At 43.2% G+C, this 16295-nt stretch overlaps 1 protein-coding gene and 1 long non-coding RNA gene across 13 annotated transcripts; one reads left to right on the top strand and one right to left on the bottom strand.

Annotated features, from left to right (window-relative positions):
- The first annotated feature begins 1053 nt into the window (after nt 1-1053).
- Nucleotides 1054-15933, top strand: LOC123059761 (heat shock 70 kDa protein, mitochondrial). The gene is made up of 6 exons (XM_044482247.1): nt 1054-1297; nt 2470-2546; nt 2655-2733; nt 2854-3423; nt 3560-4180; nt 15047-15933. Exons 1-6 carry the CDS (start codon nt 1235-1237, stop codon nt 15686-15688), a joined length of 2052 nt encoding a protein of 683 aa, XP_044338182.1. The 5' UTR covers nt 1054-1234; the 3' UTR covers nt 15689-15933.
- LOC123059768 (uncharacterized) lies at nt 5057-14007 on the bottom strand. Of its 12 annotated transcripts, none has more exons than XR_006427589.1 (12): nt 13867-14007; nt 13731-13762; nt 13436-13525; nt 10581-13263; nt 10034-10477; nt 9761-9903; nt 9470-9549; nt 8979-9295; nt 8539-8617; nt 7690-7752; nt 6179-6365; nt 5057-5531 (listed from the first exon to the last, which is right to left on the bottom strand). It is a non-coding gene; the product is annotated as an uncharacterized lncRNA (long non-coding RNA). The 12 variants fall into 12 exon arrangements; XR_006427586.1 differs by having other exon boundaries at nt 7690-8406; nt 13867-14006; XR_006427587.1 differs by having other exon boundaries at nt 7690-8406; nt 8502-8617; nt 9123-9295; nt 13867-14005.
- Nucleotides 15934-16295: the final 362 nt, after the last annotated feature.

Below are 16295 nucleotides of genomic sequence, written 5' to 3'. Positions count from 1 at the left end.
TTTTTTGAAAAAAAAGTATTAAAAGCGAATATCAAAAAGGAAATCAAAATAACAGTAGAGAAAAGTAAACCAAAGCGTGTGGTATAGGAAAACCGAAATGTCTTGTATGTTTTGCTACCTAAAAATGGGTCGGCCCAATGAACTCATGTGTTTGCCTTTTTGGTGTGAATTTGACTGAAATCATGAATTAAGGGGTATCCTTTTGAAAAGCCACTCCCAACTTGTTTGGTGTGGACAAGTGGCGCACATGCAATGTAATCTAGGAGTTTTTTTTTCTTTGATAGTATATTTTTCCTGAAATGTGTAATCTCTTGAACCTTGTGTTGAAATCACGAATCATTTTCATGTTGGATTTGTGACATGGAGATATTTGAAATTAGCTTCATGTTTATAGGTTTCGATGAATTTTTTATTCATGAAAAAGCAAAACGAAAAATCAAAACTAAAAGAACCGGAAAGCCAAAAAAGCAAAAAGGAAAAATTGAAAAACCAAAGTAAGGGGGAAAAGAGAAAACCGAAAGGCCGAAAGCAGGAGTCGTTTGTGACGCTTGATATGCTGGCCCTGGCGCTAGGCGAACTTATTGAAGACGTGGACGGACGGGGCATTGAGAGGGGTGTAATGCTTAAAGCTTTTAAGTAATAAAGCGTCCCTTTTCAAAAAAAAAAACGAGGCATTGAGAGGAAGCGAATGGAACGAGGAGAAACAATTTGAAGCTCCCTCTTCCTTGATGTGTGATTTGGAGCGGGTCCGTTACACCCTCCCTCCAAGGCTTTGATTAATTAGTTGACACTTAGTGCGTTGAGTTGAATAGCTAGGGAGTTTCCACAGGAGCATCAGAACTTTAGGTTTTTGATTTGTTTTGGAGGTGGGACTTGGGTTTTTTGATTTGGTGATGAAGTTTTTTTTTTAGAAGAATTTGGTGATGAAGTTTGAGGAAAGGAGAGGAGTGGAGAGGAGAGGAGAGGAGAGAGGCCGTGGCGGGCCAAGCCTAACAATCGGGAAAAGAAAAGCCACTCAGTCGACGGCCCACTCTCTCTGTCGGCTGCGTTCCTTGCTTCCAGAGCCTTCCACACGACGCTCCCACCCTCGAGTGGACAGTCGAGCCGAGCGGCAACGCTCCCGCCCTCGAGTAGAGTAGAGGTAGAGCGAGGGAGTTCCAGAGCATTCCCCTCCCCTCCTGCGCACAAAAGCAGAGCAGAGCAAATCCCCAAAACCCTAGAGGAGAAGAGAGCCATGGCGGCCTTGATGCTCCTGCGCGCCACGCGCCGCCGAGACCTCGCCTCGCCACTCGCCACCGTAAGCTCCGCCCTCCCTCCCCTCCCCTCCCCTCCCCTCCCCTCCCCTAGTGTTTTTATTTCTCTTGTCTTCTCTTCTCTTCTCCTCTGCTGTGCTGCGCGTGCGGTGGATTTTGGTGCCCGCTGGGTTTTGATCGGGCATGCGCCTTCTGCCGTACAAACGCCAAATCCTTACGCATGCGCCTTCTGCCGTTTGTTTCATATCTAGTACTTCCATCATATAAATATAAAGCCAACGATTGGTGGCTTATTTCAAATTAATTTAATTCAAATGCCCATGGGTGCGTGCAAAGGGTCAACTCTGTATCTGTATGTATACTTACCAAGTGCTTTTAATATCTCTAATTCAATAATGATGATGCATCTTTCTAATATCTCTAATTCAATAAAAAAAATGTCCCCCTTTTCTGTGCTTTGAATATATATGCCCACTAAGCCACCAAAATGTTTTTGTTACTGCTTAATATTATTGTCAATGGTCTCACTTTCTGACCATTCATTGTTTACCTCACCCATGCTTACTATTTTGACTCTTCTTGTCAATCATGTGGTTGCCCCTCTGGAAAAGCATCTCCTTTACTGCCATTGGCCAACAGTGATTATGTTTCTGTATGTATTGCTCTACTCTAGAGGTGACTGTGCATTTCTTCTATGCATGCAAGTGTGAACCGTCATTCGTTACTACTCATATCATATATATGCCATGTTCTAGATTAACCCTAGCTATATCAGATCAGATGCCAAGTGTGGACCGCAGGTCTCCATTTCGATGTCCTGTCTCCTAGCAGTATGCCTTGTTACCTCTCTCAAGAAAACATGTCCTTAACTGCTAGCGTCCACGATTACTATGTTTCTGTATGTATTGCTCTAGAGGTGACTGAATTTGTTCCGTACACGCAAGTATGGACTTCTAGGAATGATTGTGGGTACTATTATCATGCGCCATGTTCTTTATTAGCAAACCATCATTGACTTGGAACAATTTTTCATGCAGATCAGCGGGTTAATCAGGGGTTAGAGTATTATTGTATTTTCACTAACATGCATCTTTCTTCCGGTTGGGAAGTGTTCCCTTTGGTTGTTTGTGCATAGAATAGATCTGCCCACCAAGACACCAAACTGTTTTAGGGCTTGATGATGTGACTTACTGATTATTGATTGTTTACATTTCAGCTGACCACCAACGTCCAATCAACATATGCTGCTGCAAATGTGTGCTCCAGATGGGCTACTTTTGCAAGAGCTTTCAGGTAACAACCTTCTTATTTTGGTTTTATACAGTAGTATAAAATCCGGGGAAGATCCTTGCAGCATGCATATGTAACTAACTCTTCTCTGTGCTTCTATTTATTCCTCAGTGCAAAGCCAATTGGAAATGAGGTTATTGGAATTGATTTGGGAACGACCAACTCATGTGTCGCGGTTATGGAGGGAAAGGTGTGTCCTGTGGCCCCAGCATACATACTATACTCTCTCTGCATGTACATGTTTTGTTCTCTGCTAGTTTCTGTTTTAAAATTGTCTGATCAATTAACACCTCTCTCTAAATAAATGCAGAATGCAAAGGTGATTGAGAATTCTGAAGGCGCCAGAACTACACCGTCAGTTGTTGCCTTTTCTCCGAAAGGAGAGCTACTCGTGGGAATTCCAGCCAAGCGGCAAGCAGTGACCAACCCACAGAACACCTTCTTTGGCACAAAGCGTATGATTGGGCGTCGTTTTGATGACCCACAGACGCAGAAGGAGATGAACATGGTACCATATAAGATTGTGAAGGCTCCCAATGGAGACGCTTGGGTTGAGACCACAGATGGCAAGCAGTACTCGCCCAGCCAGATTGGTGGCTTTGTGCTGACCAAGATGAAGGAGACAGCTGAGTCTTACCTTGGCAAGTCTATTTCCAAGGCTGTCATTACCGTTCCAGCTTACTTCAATGATGCTCAGAGGCAGGCCACCAAGGATGCTGGCCGTATTGCTGGGCTTGATGTCCAAAGGATCATCAATGAACCAACTGCTGCTGCTCTGTCCTACGGAACAAACAACAAGGAGGGTCTGATTGCTGTATTTGACCTTGGAGGAGGAACCTTTGATGTCTCGATTCTAGAGATCTCTAATGGAGTGTTTGAGGTCAGTGTTTGCTGTAACTTGCCTCTTAATTACCAGTAGTTTGCTTCAGTAAGGAAATTAATTAAGTTGTTATATAAACAGTGCTTCGTTTCCATTGCTGATATGGTGGTTGATTGATTATGTTCTTGATTGTCAGGTCAAAGCAACAAACGGTGACACTTTCCTGGGTGGAGAAGACTTTGACAATACTCTGTTGGACTTCTTAGTGAGGGAGTACAAAAACACTGAAAATATTGATCTGTCAAAGGATAGATTGGCCCTGCAGAGACTGCGTGAAGCAGCTGAGAAGGCGAAAATCGAACTCTCCTCAACTACCCAGACTGAAATCAATCTTCCCTTCATCACTGCTGATGCCAGTGGAGCAAAACATCTGAACATCACACTGACAAGATCAAAATTTGAGTCTCTGGTGAACAGTCTGATTGAGAGGACCAGAGAGCCATGCAAGAGCTGCTTGAAGGATGCCGGCATAACCACCAAGGATGTTGATGAGGTCCTTCTCGTCGGTGGAATGACAAGGGTTCCGAAAGTGCAGGAGATAGTCTCTGAGATCTTTGGCAAGGCCCCTAGCAAAGGAGTCAACCCAGATGAAGCTGTGGCCATGGGTGCTGCTATTCAGGGTGGCATTCTCCGTGGAGATGTGAAGGAGCTTCTTCTCCTTGATGTTACCCCGCTGTCACTTGGTATTGAGACTCTTGGTGGTATCTTCACCAGACTGATTTCCAGGAACACTACCATCCCCACCAAGAAAAGTCAGGTTGGTAATCATGTTCCCATTCCTCCTGAACTAGTATAAACTAGATCGGAAACGCGCCTTGGCGCGAGGGTGCCGGTCACAACGATGTGTCCAAGCAGATAATGCTCAATTTAGTAGGAAGCCAGGTTTAGCGTACGTATTCAAAAAGATACAACGGACTAAAAGGAAGAAGAAACATTCAAACGTAATAGGAGCAAAACATCATCGAGTTTGACATCGTCATGAGAAATAAGGCAACATTCAGTTTAGTGCGCTCATGAGACCACAAAAACTAACCGCTTGACATTAAGTTTGGTACTAAGAGCGCGGACATGAGAGAGGAAGTACCAAGAGCAGAAACACATAAAAAGATAAAAACTACATAGCCATAGCTATTAGGCATACTAATAAGTTGCTTCATTCGGCTTCCTTGTCGATCAACTTTATAGGTGACATGTCACATTACCTGATGCAAGTGATCCGCAAGATAAATTGCATAGAACATGCGTAAACAATGATGCACTTGCGATTTTGTATCTTAGCCTTTAAGCTCATGGACAGTGAGTGATGGTCTCCCCTTTTCAATTTTGAAGGCAAAGACACCTATGGTACTATCAGAGAGCCTGACAAATTGTTTGTTACCCGGATGCACTAATATTCAACCGGTAATACAATCATTGGAGCATTCTATATAAAACATAGAATTATCAAAGAACTGGCCTACAATGCCTCTCAATTTTGATGTGGACTTAATAAAAGAGGTGCTACTTGCCAAACCCCAACTTCCACGTAATCCCGTTTTCACTAACCCGGTAATAGAAAAAATATGTATGTATCTCAGAATGGAAATGTATCAAGGATCAAATTGATAAAAAAGAAGTTCAATGATCAAACCTCTGATATAACTCTTTTTGATTAACATATGATATTACTCAATATATCTCATGATGGAAATATATCTGATATTACTCAAAGAGTAGGTGATGGTAGATACTCACAACAGTACTCATCCCGTAAAATATCTAAAAAATGACCCTATCTACATGCCATTCGCGCATTTGTTATAAATGTGACATGAAATACTTAAGCAAGGTTTGGTATGATAGAAACCAAAAGCAGGCCATAGTATTAGTCCCACCTAACTTATTTACATTGTTTTCTATACTGCATAATACTATAGTAAACTACATGGTTGACCATTAGATATATAACTTTGTCCACACGCCTTCATCCAATTTGCTTGATATATAACTTTGTCCACACTCATTTGATTAATTGATTTGCTTGCATGTTGTGACGCACGGATTTGCTTGATATATAACTTTGTCCACACTCCTTCATTTGATTTGCTTGCATGTTGCGACACACGGATCTGCTAAAGGACATATCATGTTAGGCAAACTATTCAAATAGATACCTCATGGATAGGGAGAAAATAATTTGGCCTTTATGAAGGAGAATCGCTTTGGATAATATTCAGTGATCTGGATATAGTGTAACCTCTTTAACATAAAACAATATAAAAGATAAGAGTAAAATTATTTTACCTTAGTATTCTACATGGCACCCAGAAAACATAATAAGCCTACTATACATAGATATCCTCTAAGATTTTCTTTAGGCACAAAACTTGATTACACTATGCGATGAATCAAGTAAAGGCATCTCACCATTATTATGTGCCTAATTATTTAACACTGACAGAGGTTTCCAAATTGGTGGTTTTGTTTTGGCGTATAAAGAAACTGAAGTTCATAATATATAAAAAAGCAAATTAATAGAAATTATATATTGCAACCATGAATCCAATCCTCTAGTGATTACTCTCATTCTAAAGTTAGAACAAACCAATAAAATTAGATAGTGCAACCATGAATCTCCTTTAGTGAATAATCTCGTTCCAAAGTTAAACTAAAGATGAGAGCTAATTATATATGCACAAGGCATCCAGAGAATTGATCTGGTTGCTATGCATAAAAAGTCTGTGCATGATGGAAATGTAGAGACTATATATCTCACCGGCTGACATCCACATAGAGTGGAGGTAGAGGAAGCTCGCCGGCTAACATCACCACAAGGAGGAGCTCAGGTTGGCTTTGGAACTGCCTGGTGTCACCGTGGACGTCCAGAAGCAGTCCAAGCGGCGTTGTCACCATGACCTTTTACTCTGCAGGCAGGGTCACACTCATACAGAAAGAATTGTTCCCTTCCATCCACAGAACACAAAATAACAAAGGTAAATAAGTTGTCTACTCAAAATTTGGAACACTTCAACTAATAGGATGACAGAAATAGAAGGCTGTCGGGTAAAAAGCAAGTTCACTAAATTCGGCGGATGATTAGTAATTTAGCATACTTGTAACCCTGCTCATGGACATACACATCCTCACATTTAAAGATTTTCAATTAACATAACCCAGTGCTATAGTGATAGTACATTCCAGCTCATTCGAAAAAAGAAACATTGCACAGTTAAAAACGAATATCAAGCACAAGCACATGGAAAAGGACCACCTGGACATTTTTTCCGTTTTGAGTTAGGACCACCTACAATGTTTTTCTGTTTTGAGCTTGGACCACCTCAACATTCACCACCAAAACAGAGAAGAGAAGGTTCCAAACAGAGCAAGTCAAGGAACAAATTATCTACTTGTCTATATTAATGGATCAGATGATGCAATTATAAGTCATGGAACTATTTCTTTAATGCATAGGAAGCCAAAACAATTCATTAGCACTATTCTCGATCAATTATCTGAAGTCATGGAACTATTTTTTTAATGAACATCTCATTAGTATAACTTATAAATCAATAGAAACAAATAATAGGTGGACCCAAATATGAATGAGGAACCCAGCAGCTTTACTGTATGCAAATTAAAAGACTTCAACTCTATATCGATCAAAAGAGTCTCTTGTGGTCTAGAGGCTTAAGCTCACAGAAGCAGCACATAATTGATCTAGCAGTGAGAAAAAAACAATTCAAGGGATGTGAATCAGTGACATATCTATAAAAATAATAGGTGGAAATGGGCGGATTTATCAGAAGTTAAAAATCTTTATCATTAGTACTGAAAGATCCCACCAGCATCACCATAGTAAACAAAATAGGCAAGCAGTTGAGTAATCGGAGAGCACACAAGCATCCAAGCAGGCCATTAACCAAGGAAACATCATTAACTGGTCTGTTGGCTAGCACATGTCTCTAGGGTTGCATAATTATACGTAAACCAAGTGTGCCTGGTGGCCTTGATCGGTGAGGTTTCCTTGTGGATGCGCAGGGTACTGGTAAGTAGTGGAGTTTGTTTGTTATGCAGATAATATTACATGGTAGGTAAAGAGTGCATAGGCCCAATATATCTAAATTAAGCTCAATGCTTTCAACACATGGATTCTTTTCATGTAACAGTACAACCCAACCACTGAGGATCCAATGCACATCAAGGCAGAACAAAAAAATCAAGGAAAATATACAATAACATAACAACATTGGGGGGGGGGGGGGGGGGGGGGGGGGGGAGCACTACAACCTGACAATTAGTTCTATCGATGCAGATGACCAGGGCCTCAAGGACATCAATAGCATCCAACATCTAGCGAAATAGAAAAATGCACGAAGCAAGAAGATTAATATTGGAAAAATGGCATGAAGCAAGAAGAACTATATAATGTTTAATTAAGCAAAACATTATTAGTCATAGCAGAAGGAGATAAAGAAAGTCAATAATAGTACAAATGCTTGTCATTAATTAAACTGAATATGCTTAAAGTCCCTATCTGATTTAGACTAAGCAGGAGAACATCTGATACAACTAATAAAGCAAACCTCCATAAAGGTTTTTAATTTGCCAAACTTTACAGAAAGAAGAACTGGACTATTTAATATCTAATAGATGTGGAGCAACTGAGCATGTCAACAAGAATTAAACCAACTGTCAGGGTGAGCAAATCAGCACAAACCAAGCAGACCATCTTGCTAAAGTTACGAAATTTGCACCTTGCCATGCACCAAATACCAACATGATTTCCACTTGAATTTAATCTTAGCATTGTCATTCCAGTTTGGAAATACCATCGAACTCTCACGGTTCAGAGCTTCTAATTATTATTATTTTGACAACGCTACCACCTAATTAACAATCCGAACAATGAACTATAACATCATGTGAAACTACATGAGATGACAAAATAATAAAATGATGGATCCATGCATGTTAGGAGCTAGGCGCAAATGAATATTGCCAGACCTGCAAACAAAACAACTTGAGAAATCATTATTTGAAACCACAAAAGGCATGCAGAAAATATAATCAGGAACCTCCAAAATCCTGAAACAACACACCCAGAAATGTAAGTGCAAAATTCACCCGATCGTTTACCATATACTATTTCTTAGAACATGGCTCCATAGGATGGTGATGCAAAAGAACACTATTTTTTGTGTATTTAGTAGCAAACCTGCAATGCACAAAAGAGATGAAATGGTTAATAAATGTGCCAATCATTCTGAAGCTAGCTATCATGCAAACGATAGAGAAGGAAGATGACAACGGGTAAGGAATGCTATCATGGTCTGAAATAAAATAAAAAAACGCTCTGGAATCTCAGATACTATTATCATAGAGCGTAGCTAGCTACCACGCAAGAATTTCAGAAAACAATAGGTATAAGGAATGTGACACAGAAAAGCAAGACAATCATTGACCATGAAAGAAACAGATCTGTAACATCTTCCTTATAACATGTCTATTTCTAATGATAAGATATGAACAATAATAACATATAATGGCGCAATTGTCACCACGATCTACTTTCACACCTCCTGCACACCGCAGAAGGAACACTGGAAGATCATAATACGATGGCAGCCTGACAAAGCTGTAGCCAACCCAAATAGGAGCAAGAATGGTGCCTAACATCAATTGGCCTGTCAGAGAAAGTCAAAAAAGACTAAAGTGATAACCTGACTATAGATTCTAGAATTATGCATCGAGGAATAGCCTGAGTTTTATTGACCCTTGACCCTGATAACTGGATCTTGTTTCATCTGAATTTCTTCAAATGCCTAGTTCGTCGACTTTATATATTCTTTGATCATTGGCATCACTTTCTTTCAGAAAACAATATGAAACTAACCTACAGCAAGATAAAACATATGCCCATTATAAAGGGACAATTGATGAAATATTACATTATGCATTGATATGCACACTTGCATAGGATTATCACACCTGATAACACTAAAAATAGACTGATGAAAGCAATAACGCAAACTAAGTCAACCATATAAGCAAGAAAATTAGCTTATACCATAAAAGAGAGACAATTATCTTTATTCCTTATTTGTGAAGAGACGCAAAATCCCTTGCCTTATAGAACCGCAATTTCAGCTGAAACAGAAGGAAACAAAAATATCAAAACACATTCAGCCAACTCGTTCATGCATGTGGAGAGTACATGCCTGTGTGATTAGAACATATGCAAGCAGGGATTTCTCTTCAGATTTTATTACAAAGGATGTAGACATTAAGGGTAGAATAACGGACAATCACCTAGCTGCTGCACACTATGTGAAAAAAAACTGCAGAGCAGGAGGCTCACCTTGTTGCTGTAGGCTAGTGTTGCTTGGCGAAGTAGTAGATGCAGGCTTGAATGTTGTTCGTTATATGACTCTGCCTTCACAATCACCTATGTGAGACGCAGCGTGCCAGCCGGATCTTCTCCGCGATGGCGACAACGACAACCTGCACGACGGGAGATGGAAGGAGCAGCGGTGAGAGAGAGAGAGAGGCTGCGGCCACTTGACGCGGGCCTCGACAAGCGGGAAGGAGAAGGGCCAGGGCGGGGCGGATGGGTGACGGGTCCGGGGCGTACCTCTTGGGCGAGCCACGCTGGTAACGCTGCGGCCACTTGGTGCGGGCCTCATCGGCGGGGACGGGGGCTTGCCGAGGAACTCGGGCTCCTTGTCGCCGGCGGCCACGTTCCTGGCCTTCTTGGTCGCCTGCGCTATGCGCCTCTTGGCCGCCGCCGCCGCCGCCGCGTGCCCCAACTCCTTTTGCTGCTCCCTGGAGGTAGCCATCTCGTCCTCCTCCCCGAGCGCCAGCTCCTCCGAGCGCCGAGCTCCTTCACGCACACCTCGTCCTCTGCCACCTGCTTCTCCTCCACCTTTGCCTTCTTCTCCCTCGGCGCCTTGGTGGTCTTCTGCTGCTTCTTGCCCGCCGCTGCCTTGGGCGTCGATCTAGGCGGCTCGGGCTCTGACTCGGCCGCGGAGGGAGTGGGAGTGGCAACCCGTCTCGGCTCGACGTCCTGGTCCTCCTTCTGCCGAGCGCCAAGGACGATGAGAGGCAATTAGAGAGGGCACAGAGCAGCGACTCGAGATCGGGGGAAAGGCGTTCCTCATGGTGAATCGGACGTGGCTCACCTCGAGGTCCTCGTCATCTCTGCAGCCCATGCTCGAGGAATTCGGTGTTCACCTGTGCCGACATGCATGGTGGCGGATGCGCGAGCTTGACTGAGGAGCTATGGCGCGGAGCAGCAGCGGCTGCGGTGCTTCTCGGAGGGCGGCGGCGACGCGAGGGGAGGCAACGAAGAGAAGGAGAGGGGGCGGCGGCGTTAACGCGAGGGAGAGACCCAGCCCTAGAGAAGGGGACGAACGGGAGGATGAAGAGGCAAGGCAGCCGCGGCTCTCGCCTCATCCACTGACGGGCCAACCAGCGACGACCACGCAACGGGGCAGCACGTGAAAAGACGATATCGCCCTCAGCGGGGCTCCCAAATCACGGCGGTGGTAGGAGATATTTACCTCTCTCTTCCAGAAACCAATCAATGGCCGACACGTAACGGACCAGGACACGAAATGTCAAAAACACCCTCGTCGAAAACTGGGAATTACGCGCGGTGGCAGCCCGGGTTGTATACTGTTTTGATCTACAGTTCCTTTTTTGATCCGACGGCTGCGGTCTTCCAGGAAGGAGATCGGACGGCCAGGAACGCATCAAGGGCCAGATCCAACGGCCAGGAAACGCTAAACTCCAAGGAGGCTGGGGGTCTCCCAGTATGCATCTTTCTGGATATAAACGGTTCCCAAGTACTATGATCTTGGTTAGTCCATCAGTTATATTATATATAGACCATGCCGGCGCGCGTTGCTGCACCCGTCTATCTTTTCGATAAAATGATGGTGATTTTTATGAATATATGAGGCATAAAACATGAAGGTAACTTGTAAAAGGATTTTCGCCTGCATAGAAGAGGGGGGTTAGCATCGAAGGAGTGTAATAATTAGGTAGTAGGTTCTGAAGAAAGAAAGGCATGTACAGTATGAGGAATTATCTGATAGAAAAAGTAAAAGCTCTAGGTAGAAGGCAAATCATTTGTACCAAATCCTCCGCTGCTCACAAGACAGTCATACCAATTTAATGAAGTAACTTTATGTGGCTTAATAAAATGAATATATAATAAAATACTCCTACTTTTATTTACTCTGCATATTAGAGTTGACTGAAGTCAAACTTCGTAAAGTTTGACCAAGTTTATAGAAAAAAATATAAACATTTATTATCATAACAAATCTATATGATGTGAAAGTACATTCAGTAATAAATCAAGCGATATTGATTTGTTATTTCTTGTATATGTTAATATTTTTGTTTATAAACTTTGTCAAAGTTTACAAAGCTTGACTTTGACTAAAGCTAATACGTGGACTAAATAAAAACGGAGGGAGTACTTACAAGCACCATCTGTGTAAGTCAAGATTCCAACATACTCACATATTGCATTACTCATGTCTACATGACCTCCTATCTAAATAGGAAAATAACTGATGGATTGGTAATGCAGAGCAACCATCTGATTTGCACCTATGGGCAGATTTTATTGACTGTTACAGTGACCCTAAAGTTTAACGACACTATTGAGTAAGTTCTCACCTGATACATCATGGACATTCTGCAAATATATGAGAGCATCAACCAGAACATATGTGATGACTGGAGGAAATTTCACAGGAAGTGCCCTTTGCGGAAAGAAAAGACATTACGTTAGCCCTCAAGGCTTCAAATAAGCGAAGAACAAGTTGCAAACTCTGTTGTACAATCAATTTAGATGGAAATGGAAACAAAAGGAAATTTCAACTAAGCAAAATCTCCAAGCATCTGTAACATGGCTGGCAAAGTAGATGTTTCTCCACAACATTATCTATATGATTTATCCCTTCTGGATAAATACAAACTGATCAAGTAAAAGGCATAAAATACTCGACATCACATTTAATAATAGGAAAAACGAAAATGAAGCACCATTGAATTGAGCCTAGATGATCTGACAAGTTTCGCCTTCTTTAGTTCCTCAATTGTTATTTTATATGCCTCACGTTTTCCGTTCCATTCTAGATGACCTGGTTTAGATCGAAATGAAGCTGAACATATATATTTGTTTGTTTCATGATTCTTCATAAAGCTGCAGTGGTCTTCAGATTCTTTGTAAGAGGTTGCGAAAGAAATACATCAAACTTTGCAGAATAATAATCCAAAAAATTAGTAATAACTATTTCAGTCAGATCCTCATTTGGCGGTACATAAGCAATGCTCTCATCTCTCGGTAAGTTGTGTAATATCTTCACCGATATATATCTGATCCTAAGCATCAAAAGCGACATGTTACATGGTAATGTCATGGATATGTAAATTAAATAACTATTGCTTAACTAAAAAAACAAATGAACTTGTTATACTTCATTCTTAAAATTTAATACATACTGTAATAAAAAAATTAAAGCAAGCACTTGTAGGAAACATCTGTAAAGGCAGTCATAAGATGGATTCGGTACCAGAAAACTACAAATCACTTGCAGGAAAGGGTCAGGTAGGTGTATTTGAGACAGAATAATTGTTGAAGATACAGACTCCAAATCTGCAACCTTTAATAACTCACTCGAGTTACACATTATAAAGGTGAAGTCCATAGGTTAAATCTGAACAAAATGATTTCCCTTGTAGATAAACCGAGGAAAGTACATGGAGTATGGACATAAGATTTATCTGTCAGCAACTCCTTTTCATGTGACTATTAAAGAAAAAAAATCCTTCATTGCGCTTTTGGACCTGCAGTAACCAAAAACTATTGATCAGACAACAGTGCCCATTTTGATACTCGTGTGGGCATTAATTTGTTCACATATTTCTTTGAATAGAGAAACATTATAGTCAGGAAAAACTAATTTTTCAACTGTCATGGAGTTCTATATTAAGGCTATACGTCACTGCATCATCTTACTTCAAAGACAATGGCTCGACACACGCAGAATTTACACATGACAGCTCCTCAACATGAACTGCATCCTCCAAGAACAAAAGAACATTTGTTCTGAAAAAAAAGAACACGAACCACCGCATCAATTCCACTACTCCAGCAGCAGGAGATGGATACCTAGCTAGTGCTACAACAGCTACTGACTATTGAAGGGGCAGATTGAGGCGACCAAAGATGCGAAGGGCCTCCAACAATCTGACTAACAACAACTACAAGAATTTTGGAGAGAAAAAACAACGACATTAGATGGAATACGAACCAGGGGGAGGAGGACGTAGGGGCACAACAGATCTGCACCAGGGAAGAAAAAAAAGCATCAACCTAGGCAAGGAGATTATATATAGGCGCATCGGAGGATGAACTAAGGAGGAGAAGGCAGCGGGATTGTAACGCACATCCACCATCAGTGCTGACGAGTAACGCGCCTTCACTGCCATTATTGATTGACCCTCCAGCCGCCGCATCAGCGCCCCTTCGCATCGCCGGCTGAATCCCCCCATCACATGGCCTCCTGTTGTGTCCAGGTGGGCTCAAATAGCCCAAGCACAGCCTTGCGTTGTTTTCGCGTAGGCCCAATTCAACAACAAATCAACAATTTTGTTGCGGAGCAGCGGCCCAGCCTGTGTAGCGCTATCCAATGGCCAGAGACGCCCAAAATTCCAAATCCGACGGCTAAAATCACTGATGGCCTGAGAGGGCTGGATTAGTGCGTGGTTTTAATGTATCTAAATAGTGTTGCATGCTCTTTTCATTTTTTTGGTGGCATATCATTGATGATCTTGCTCTGTTTGCTATCATTGATAGATGGTGCTGACTCCTCTGTTATAGTCATGATCGTCGTTCACAAATTGAACTTTGGACTATATTTTTTAGGAATGTCCTCTGATATGTTCTTCTTTTCTATCAATCCCTGTAATATTAGCTTGCTTGGTCACTTTCCTAAGAGGATCGATTAGCATTAGCTAGCCTGTACCTTGTGATGGCACTCATGGAGCTGGTTTCCCCATATCATTATTGATTCATCCTTTCATAGTAGAACATTGAATTTTGCATTTGTACCATAAAATTTTACGTTTTGTTCATCTGATCTGTATTGAGCTTGGTTGCCATCTCTCATATTGTTTTGGCGGCATACTTAGCTATGCTGGTGGTGTATCACTGATCTTCCTCTGTTTGCTATCATTGTCTTACTTGAGTCATTGATAGATGGTGCTGACTCATCTGTTATAGTCATGATTGATTGTTATTCCGCAATTGAACTTTGGATTATTTTTTAGAGATGCCCTCTGATCAAACTCTGTAATACTAGTTTGCTTGCTTTCACCTCTTGGTGCACTTTCCTAAGTAACAGGATCCAACTTTAGCATTAGCTATGGCTGTGCCTTCTGATGGCATTCATGAAGCTGGCTTTTTCACATATTATTGGCCTTTCTTTGATATTTTTTTAACGTCTTGTTCATCTGATCTGTATTCAGCAGCTTGCTTTTGCTTGGCATGTCCATAATACTATTGTTTTGGCAGCACACAACATACTAAGAAGCAACAATATAATGTCTGTGCTGTTAATTTGTGCAGGTGTTCTCAACCGCCGCTGACAACCAGACGCAAGTGGGCATCAAAGTGCTGCAAGGCGAGCGCGAGATGGCAACAGACAACAAGCTCCTGGGCGAGTTTGACCTGGTGGGCATCCCGCCGGCACCTAGGGGCACGCCGCAGGTGGAGGTGACGTTCGACATCGACGCGAACGGCATCGTGACGGTGTCGGCCAAGGACAAGGCGACGGGCAAGGAGCAGCAGATCACCATCCGGTCGTCGGGCGGGCTGTCGGAGGCGGAGATCCAGAAGATGGTCCAGGAGGCTGAGGTGCACTCGCACAAGGACCAGGAGCGCAAGGCCCTGATCGACGTTCGGAACACGGCGGACACCACCATCTACAGCGTGGAGAAGAGCCTGGGCGAGTACCGGGACAAGGTCCCCGCGGAGGTGGTGTCGGAGATCGAGGCGGCCGTCGCGGACCTCCGCGCCGAGATGGCCTCGGACGACGCCGAGAAGATCAAGGCCAAGATGGACGCGGCCAACCGGGCCGTGTCCAAGATCGGGCAGCACATGTCCGGCGGTGGCGGCGGGGCTGAGGGTGGTGAGCCAGGGTCGCAGCAGGGTGGTGGTGGTGGCGGCGACGAGGCCCCTGAGGCGGAGTACGAGGAGGTGAAGAAGTGAGAGTCTCGACTGCGTTACTTAGTTGTAGAAGAGGCAATCTTGTGATGGATGTTACTCCCTGTTACTTACTACTCATGAGATGAGAGGTCAGGCTGCGTTAGGTAGTTTTGTGGTGCTCTGCTGAAGGTGCGTGTGCATGCTGTATCTCATATAAGTTCCCTGTGTGTTTTGTAAGCTGGTAGACCGGCGAGGACGCAATGTTACCCATGACCATGAGAGATGAGAGATGATTGATGCCTGGAGGAGGTCGTGGTTGATGGATGCTTGTTGAATGTGAAGCAGCAGCGGCAGCAGCAGCTGTGTTTTGCTCTGTCAGTCCCGTTGGTTGTCGTCTTGTCAGTCACGTTGATTGGGTAGTGAGCACAAGGAACCCTTTAGCTGTGCTGTGCTGGCAAGGTATACAATTCACATGCTTGCTATAAAGCCGCCGCCCCTCCCCTCGACCCGGGGGCGAAACCCTAATCCCCTCCGCGCCTCCCCCTCCCTATCCCCTCCCTCTGCCGCCGCCTGAGGTGCTCGCCGGCCCGGCCGCACGACACCAATGAAGGTGGCGGCGGGGATCTGGTGGCTTCGCCTTCGCGGAGGGCCACGGCGTCCGGGGCGGCGG

Source organism: Triticum aestivum, chromosome 1A, assembly GCF_018294505.1.
Source record: "Triticum aestivum cultivar Chinese Spring chromosome 1A, IWGSC CS RefSeq v2.1, whole genome shotgun sequence".
Lineage (NCBI taxonomy): Eukaryota > Viridiplantae > Streptophyta > Magnoliopsida > Poales > Poaceae > Triticum > Triticum aestivum.
The sequence above is the reverse complement of the archived record's forward strand: the minus strand, read 5'-3'. Positions and strand labels throughout refer to the sequence as shown.